We start from the raw sequence: 8886 nt of genomic DNA, 5'->3' as shown, positions 1-8886 counted from the left end.
CCCACTGCCGATGATAAATGATTTGTTTGACCGATTGCAAGGAGCTAAAGTATTTTCCAAGATCGATCTACGATCAGGATACCATCAGTTAAAGATTCGAGAACAGGATATACCCAAGACGGCATTTACCACCAGATATGGATTGTATGAGTGTACCGTTATGTCATTTGGACTGACTAACGCACCGGCCTATTTCATGAACCTGATGAACAAAGTGTTTATGGAGTTTTTGGATAAGTTCGTCGTGGTGTTCATTGATGATATTTTAATATTTTCCAAGGATGAAGAAGAGCATGAGGAGCATTTGCGATTGGTACTTGAGAAGCTCAGAGAACATCAGTTATATGCCAAGTTCAGCAAATGTGAGTTTTGGTTGAAAGAAGTTGGATTCCTTGGACATGTTATTTCTGGAGAAGGAATAGCAGTAGACCCTGCCAAGGTTGACACCGTGACCAGTTGGGAATCACCCGCGACAGTTGGAGAAATCCGGAGTTTTCTTGGACTTGCAGGATACTACCGGAGATTCATCGAGAATTTCTCAAGGATTGCTAAGCCCATGACTGAGCTATTGAAGAAGGACACCAAATTCAATTGGACTGAGGAATGTGAAGCTAGTTTCCAAGAGTTGAAGAAACGATTGGTTACATCACCAGTGTTGATTCTGCCAGATCAACGCAAGGATTATGAAGTTTATTGCGACGCTTCTCGTCGAGGACTTGGAGCAGTGCTTATGCAGGAAGGAAGAGTTGTGTCGTATGCTTCACGACAACTTAAACCCCATGAGAAGAATTATGCTACGCATGATTTGGAATTAGCAGCTGTGGTGCATGCATTGAAGACATGGAGACATTTTCTCATCGGAAACCATTGTGAGGTGTACACGGATCACAAGAGTTTGAAGTACATTTTCACGCAGAAGGAGTTAAATCTCAGACAGAGGAGATGGTTGGAGCTCATTAAAGATTATGATATGAGATTGCATTATCACCCTGGAAAGGCTAACGTAGTAGCAGACGCGTTGAGCCGCAAGAGTCATGTCAACACCCTCATGACCGGAGAGTTACCTCAGGAGTTAGCCGAGGACCTACGTGAGCTATGTTTGGAGATAGTCCCAAGAGGCTATTTAGCGACATTGGAGATTCAGTCTACCTTGATGGAAAGGATCAGAGAAGCTCAGAAGACAGACAAGGAGATTGAGGAGATAAAGGAGAAGATGAGCAAAGGAAAAGCCAAGGGATTTCGTGAGGATGAGCACGATACCTTATGGTTCGAGGACCGCGTATATGTGCCAAATGATCCGGAGATCAGGAAGTTGATTTTGCAAGAAGCCCATGATTCACCATACTCGATTCACCCAGGGAATACCAAGATGTATTTGGATTTGAAGAATACTTTCTGGTGGACCGGAATGAAGAAGGATATTGCGGAGTATGTAGCAGTTTGTGATGTATGTCAGAGAGTGAAGGCAGAGCATCAGAAGCCAGCAGGATTGCTACAGCCATTGCCGATACCCGAATGGAAGTGGGATAAAATAGGCATGGATTTTATCACGGGATTACCCAGGACTCGTTCAGGCTATGACTCGATATGGGTTGTAGTCGACCGTTTGACGAAAGTGGCTCATTTCATTCCAGTGAAGACCACTTACACCGGTGCTAAGTTGGCAAAGATATACATGACCAGGATCGTATGTTTGCATGGAGTGCCGAGGACCATTGTATCAGACAGAGGAACCCAATTTACCTCGAAGTTTTGGAAGCAGTTACCTGAAACGTTGGGAACCAGGCTGGAATTTAGTACAGCTTTCCACCCACAGACAGATGGACAGACCGAGAGAGTCAACCAGATTTTGGAGGACATGTTGAGAGCATGTGCACTAGATTATGGATCTAGTTGGGACGACAATTTGCCATATGCGGAGTTTTCGTATAACAACAGTTATCAAACCAGTTTGAAGATGGCCCCTTTCGAAGCTTTGTACGGAAGGAGGTGTAGAACACCGTTGTTATGGGACGAAGTTGGAGATCGTCAGTTGTTTGGACCAGATTTGATTAAGGAGTCTGAGCAGAAAGTGAGGTTGATTCGCGATAGGCTCAAAGTAGCCCAGTCCAGGCAGAAGAGTTATGCTGATTCTAAACGAAAGGAGACAGTTCACGAAGTCGGAGACAGAGTGTATCTTCGAGTATCACCACTTCGAGGAGTGAAGCGCTTTGGAGTTAAAGGAAAGTTAGCGCCCCGTTTTATCGGACCATACAGAGTGTTGGAACGTATGGGAGAAGTTGCCTACAAGCTGGAATTGCCCGAAGGATTGTCTGGAGTACATGATGTATTTCATGTTTCTCAGTTGAAGAAGTGCCACGCAGAAATGGCTGAGATACCGCTGAGAGATACTGTGCCACTGGAAGCGATTCAGTTGGAAAGTGATTTGACCTATGAGGAGAAACCAGTTAAGATTCTCGAATATGTCAGCCGAGTTACCCGTAGCAAGGTCATCAAGTTTTGCAAAGTCCAGTGGAGTCACCACACGGAGGATGAAGCCACCTGGGAGCGAGAGGAAGATCTACGGAAAAAACCACTCCCACCTGTTTTCTAGCCAACCCGAATCTCAAGGGTGAGATTCATCTTAAGGGGGGTAGGTTTGTAACATCCCAAATTTTCAATTTGGAATGTTATACATAGATCATCATTTCATATCATGTTTTATTGCATTTTTGACAAATCCTCGATAAATCCTAAGCAACTCAAGGACCCTCGGAGAGAGTTGGGGATTTTCTCGAATTTTCATATTTGATTTTCATCAAATAATAAGACGAGGATTTTATTTTAATTATTTTCTCTCCAGAAAAATATTTCAATTTTAAAAATAAACGAGAGGAGAAAATATGACTTCTCCAAAACAATTGAAATACTGGAGGAAAAATATTAAAATCATTTATTGGATTTATTTGGATTTTATTTGCAATTTTTATTGCATTAAAAATATTGCATGTTTTCAAAATATTTATTTTGGTTTAAAAGAAATGTTCACCCTATTCTAGATTTTCTAACTAGACGGGGAAAATTTATTTTATATTTTTCTGATTTTTATTTATTTTTCTACGAATTTTTTTTCCGCGGAACTTATTTTAAAAAAAAAAGATCCGCCCGCGCGCCGACTGGGCCAAAGGCCCAGCCGACGGCCCGCCTCGCGCCTTCCTCATCCCGCACGGGAGCTCGCCGCCGCCATGACCGAATCCGGCCGCCGCACGCCTCCCCTCGCCCGACCCCTTCCCCAAGCCGCCGCCCCCCTCCTATATATATAGCGCCCCCCTTCTCTTTCCTCACCACCACCGCCGCCGGAGCCGCACCCACCGCCGCCCGCAACACGCCCCGCCGCCGCCGCCGTAGCCTCGCCGCCGCCCCCGCGTTCGCCCGCCGGAGCCGCCGCCCCTCGCCGCCGCATCCCCCCCCCCGAGCCCCGCACCCCGTCGCCGAGCCCGGAGCCCGCCGGAGCTTCGCCGGAGCCCGTCCCCGTGGTACTGTCACCGCCCGTTCTTTGCCGGTTTTCGTTTTAAACAAAAAAACCTTTGTTTTAAAAAAAACCCTAGATCGGTTTTTTTCGGTTTTATTATTTTGCGAGCGTTCACCGAACCGTTCGTTTTAACGAACGCGTTCGTCGGTTTTTCTCTGTTAACTAACGTCCGTTCTTTAACCGTTCGTTCGTTTTTCTTTTTCGTCGGATTTTCTCAGATTCGATTTCTGATCAAATCTTCGATTCTGTTTAACTTCTCGCTCGTTTATCGGAATCAGGTGATTCAAGCGCCTAGAGTTTCGTCTCGAAATTCTCTTTCCGTTTAACCTACTCAAACAAGTTTTTGCTACAGTAAAATTTGACCTAGATCCAGATTAGCAAACGAAGTTTCTTTCTTTCGCCGTTTGACTTTCGTTGTTTCTTTCGAGTTGATTCTTTTTGCAAACCGGAGTTCTTAAGTTGAACTTTCTGGTTGGATCTTCATTCGAGTTTTACCTGTGCATTAGATGAGTACTGATTGTATGCTTGTTTGTTTGCGATAGAGTACCCGGAGTGTGCCGCTTGTTACTTCGAATCGCTAGGTTTTGCGGATCATCAGCAAGGCAAGTAACACTTTGATCATATTCCGTTCATACCCAGTTTTTATTGCATTAGATCTGTTCTCCTCACACATTGCATGATTAGGATCTAATTAAATTGTGGGTATTGGGAAGTAGTTGAGGTAGTACCTATTACCTGTTTTACTTTATCAAACCCTTGGGAGTTACTTCTACGTTGCTTTTATTATTGCCATGCTATGCTCGTAGACATGGATTGGGTTTGAGAGATATTCATGACAGATGTGAGATGTTTATTAATGGTTCAACTTAAGGTGGCAACTAAAACTCACATCTGGGTGGATTGAGGCACCTGGAGAACCCAGTGTTGTCTGTATGTAAAAAGGTCCGCCACCCAGGCTCAAAGGGATCATAAGATTATTCATGCTAGAAACTTCCGTGTGCAGCCACAAGCTATTATGGGCTCTAGCATAGCTGAGTAGGTTACATGATCTCTTGAAGAGGTGGACTAGCAGATGTAGGGGAAAGTAGGTGTACCGGTCCATCCAGAGTAAAGAGTGATTGTTTCTGAAAGACTGTGTCTCGGTCATCCGTTTCTCAAACATCATGCAGTGCGAGAATCAAGCGGAGGCGATCGAGTCTTGTGGGGAAAAGTGCGCAAACCTCTGCAGAGTGTACAAACTGATCATGATTAGCCGTGTCCCCGGTTATGGACAACTTGAGTATCTAGTACCTGGATTATCATTTGAATCTCATCACCGTGATACTTATAATTAATTTTGTTGGGGTAATGATGATACTTAATTGGGATTGAGTTGGAGGTACCTTCTCAATGTTTCAACCACCATGATAGTTAAATAAAATTTATTCCTTTTGCAGTAGGATAAAATTGGCTTTTCGCAAAACTGTAACCATAGAGCTTTCCACCAGCCATATATGCATATAGTATAGCATTATTATTGTTCATTGTTCTCTATGTGTTACATTGCCAGCATATTCTATGTGCTGACCCATTTTCGGGCTGCAACGTTTCATGTTGCAGACTTTTCAGACGATGAGTAAGGTGCCTTAGGTCGTGGTCTTATACTCAGTGATGCCGCTGGAGTTGATGGACTCACTTATCTTCCAAGTCTTCCGCTGTTATCGTTATTAGATGGCCTTAAGCCATGTTTTCATACTTAATCTCTTCGGAGATATTCGATGTAATAAGTGTGTGATTGCTACTCTGTTATAAATCCTCCATTTGTACTGTGCGTGTCAGCATTACTGATCCAGGGATGACACTGATGCACAGGAGCACAGGCCATTTGAGGTCTGGTCGCTACATTGGCGAAGCCCTGCGGGATTGCCACGCTCCTCCATCACCACCATGCCGTTGTGCTGCTGCTGGACGGAGTCTTCCCCAACCTCTCCCTCTCTCCTTGCTGGATCAAGGCGTGGGAGACGTCACCGGGCTGCACGTGTGTTGAACGCGGAGGCGCCGTGGTTCGGCGCTTAGATCGGAACCAACCGCGATTTGAATCGCTACGAGTACGACTCCTTCATCCACGTTCTTGCAACGCTTCCGCATCGCGATCTACAAGGGTATGTAGATGCACTCTCCTTCCCCTCGTTGCTAGATTACTCCATAGATTGATCTTGGTGATGCGTAGAAAATTTTGAATTTCTGCTACGTTCCCCAACAACTTCCCCTCCTGATATTTAGGGTGGGCCCTGCGCCTCAATTAATGTTCAATTAAACACTGCCATGTCATCCACTACGTAGGATATGTAACAACCAGCCCGTAGATGTAGCATTGCTCATGTTTTAATCACGTCTGGTACTATGGTTGATTGGAGACTAACAGGGTTCTATGGTATCCCGCGGCGCCTAGGGGGTGCTGCGATGGAGCTCGTCTTGTTTAGTGCGGGCTGCAATGCAACATCACCAATGGCGTCGGATGCTGCTATGGAGCTCGCCGCGTCGGTGCGGGCCGCAATGAATCATCACCAAGGTGTCGGGTGCTGCTATGGAGCTCGCCGCGTCGATGCAGGCTGTAGTGAAACATCACCGACGACTTCGGGTGCCTGCTATGGAGCGACGTGGCATTGAAACTTGAGTAAAATGCACTGATGATCATTGAACTTATCGTATACCTTAGTATAATAGTTTGACCAGTCAAATAGATGAAATACGAACCTATACGATCTGTAGTAACCGTATAATCACCTCTGTTAGAATATATAACCGTATTGTTTTTGTATAGTTATACGGTTGTATATGTGTAGTCCTTGTATAGGTGTCCGTATATTGTACGATACGAACTCTGCCTTGTAACCTATATATATTGATCAATACAAGGCACCACAACGTGTGGTTTCCCTAATCTTACATGGTATAGAGCCTAAAAACCTAACCCTAGCCTGTGCCGCCCTCCTCCTCCTTCCGCTGCCGCCGAAGCCACCACCTCCTCTCTCGCCGCCGCGCCCGCACCGCCGCATCCATGTCGCAGCCCGACACCGACGCGACGAACCAGGCGCTGGCCGCCGCCAAGGAGCGCCAGGACGCCGAGGCCGCCAAGGCCAAGCTGCCTCTCGCGACCGCCGTCGATGAATCAGGGAGGAGCGCGGGGTCTTTCTCCTTGACCTCGCTGCACGCCCAGGCCGTCGGCCTCCACTCCATCAAAGGCCACGTTCCCGTCGAGCTCGCGCTCGACACCGGCGTTCACCGGCAGTGGCGCACCTTCTTCCGCGCCGCCTGTCGCAAGTATGCCCTCCTGGATCACCTCGACTTCGATGCTCCCGATGCGCCGAACCCGGAGTGGTCTCTCCTCGACGCCACCGTCGTCTCTTGGCTCTATGGGTCTGTCTCGCTCAGTATCCTCGACGTCGTCATGACGCCCGGCGACGATCCCCTCGCTGTCGATCTCTGGAACATCATCAACGGTCTCTTCAACGACCACAAGATCAATCGTCAACTCCACCTCACGGCCGAGCTCGGCGATGTCAAGATGGGAGAGATGAGTATGGCCGACTATCTTCAGAAGGTCAAGTCCCTCTCTGATGGGCTTGCGGATCTTGGTGCCCCCGTTGATGATGCCGAGATGGTGGTCCACTGCCTCAGCGGCCTCTCCGAGCAATACGAGTCCGCCGCCGATCTGATCTCCCTCATGCCCGGTATGACCTTCGCGCAGTGCCGCTCGTTGCTTGCGCTCCAAGACATGAAACGCAAAAACCGCCACGCCCGCAACTCGGACACGGCCCTCTTCACCAACACCGGCAACCCTGGCAAGGCTCCTGGAAAAGGAAAGAAGAAGAAGAAGGCCGCCGCTGGAGTCACCAAGGAGATCATCTCGGCGCCCGCGACCCCGCAGGCTGCCACTCCTTCCTGGCCCTCACCGCAGCATCCCTGGAACGGCGCCATCCAGATGTGGCCCTATGGCCAAGGGGGGCTGCTCGGTCGCGCGCCGCCCGGCTATGCCCCTGCTCCCAGCTACGCGCCCCGGCACACCCCGTCGCCGCATGCGTTCTACGCCCAGAACCCGTACGGCCTTGCTCCCTACGGCTACGGCTACGCCTCTGGACAGCCCTCCTACGGTCTCACCGGCACGGCTCCATCATCACCGGCATCAACTTCGGCTTCATGGGACCAGGCCGAGCTCATGCATCAGTTCCAAACCATGGGGCTGCAAGCACCCTCCAGGGAGTGGGTGATGGACACCGGCGCCTCCTCCCACTTCGCGTCCGAACCCGGTATGCTCACCTCCGTGTCTCCCCCCTCCTCCTCTCGTCGTGTTGTCGTTGTCGGTAACGGTTCCACTCTTCTAATCACCGGTACCGGGCATGCACGTCTTCCTATTTCCACCACCTCTCGTCCTCTTTACCTTCGTAATGTCTTAGTATTTCCTAACATAGTTAAAAACCTTTTGTCTGTTCGTCAGTTCACTATTGATAATCGTGTCTCCGTCGAATTTGACCCTCTTGGTTTTTCTGTGAAGGATCTTCTATCCAGGACCGAGATTCTCAGATGCAATAGCTTCGGAGCTCTCTACTCCATCCGCCCTTCCTCTACCAGCCAGCCACACGCCTTCCTCGTCGTCGATGCAGCACTCTGGCATCGTCGGCTTGGGCATCCTGGGCGGCCCGTCATGGAGTCATTAGCTCGTTCTTCGATTATCCCTAGGGAAAAGAATAAAAGTAGTTCGTGTCATGCTTGTCAGTTAGGTCGTCATGTTCGTCTTCCTTTTTCTTCCACCAATCGTGTAACCACTACTCCCTTTCAAATAATTCACTGTGATTTGTGGACATCTCCTGTTGAGAGTATTTTTGGCTTTAAGTATTATCTCGTTTGTCTCGATGATTTTACTCAGTATGCATGGGTTTATCCTCTACGGATTAAGTCCGAAGCTTTCTCACACTTGTCGTCCCTTCATGCTTTAGCGCTCACCCAGTTTAGTGCACGCTTGCAGGCTATTCAGTGTGATAATGGTCGTGAGTTCGATAATTCACTCCTCCATTCGTTTGCCCAGCACCATGGAATTGCACTCCGCTTTTCATGTCCATACACTTCGCAACAAAATGGCAAAGCCAAACGCATTATTCATACTCTTAATGACATTACTCGTACACTCCTTATCCAAGCTAGTATGCCACCTCGTTTTTGGGTCGAAGCTCTTCACACCGCCGTTATGTTGCATAATCGGTTGCCTTCCAAGGCAATCTCGGATCGTATTCCTTTTCGTGCCTTACTTGGCGTAGATCCTGCCTATGCTGGTCTTCGGGTTTTCGGATGTCTATGTTACCCCAACACCACAGCCGTTGCTCCGCACAAACTTGCGC

At 48.2% G+C, this 8886-nt stretch overlaps 1 protein-coding gene across 1 annotated transcript; it reads left to right on the top strand.

Moving 5' to 3' along the window:
• The first annotated feature begins 6551 nt into the window (after positions 1 to 6551).
• LOC109775294 (uncharacterized) lies at positions 6552 to 8208 on the top strand. Its single transcript, XM_020334045.1, has 2 exons — positions 6552 to 7800; positions 8060 to 8208. The coding sequence occupies exons 1-2, from the start codon at positions 6552 to 6554 to the stop codon at positions 8206 to 8208; spliced, it is 1398 nt and encodes a 465-aa protein (XP_020189634.1).
• Positions 8209 to 8886: the final 678 nt, after the last annotated feature.

Source organism: Aegilops tauschii, chromosome 6 (assembly GCF_002575655.3).
Source record: "Aegilops tauschii subsp. strangulata cultivar AL8/78 chromosome 6, Aet v6.0, whole genome shotgun sequence".
NCBI lineage: Eukaryota > Viridiplantae > Streptophyta > Magnoliopsida > Poales > Poaceae > Aegilops > Aegilops tauschii.
The sequence above is the reverse complement of the archived record's forward strand: the minus strand, read 5'-3'. Positions and strand labels throughout refer to the sequence as shown.

Coding starts and splice junctions, on each gene's coding strand:
- LOC109775294 (XM_020334045.1), top strand. CDS start 6,552: ATGTCGCAGCCCGACACCGACGCGACGAACCAGGCGCTGGCCGCCGCC. Junction 7,801..8,059: donor CCACTTCGCGTCCGAACCCG/GTATGCTCACCT, acceptor TCTTCTATCCAG/GACCGAGATTCTCAGATGCA.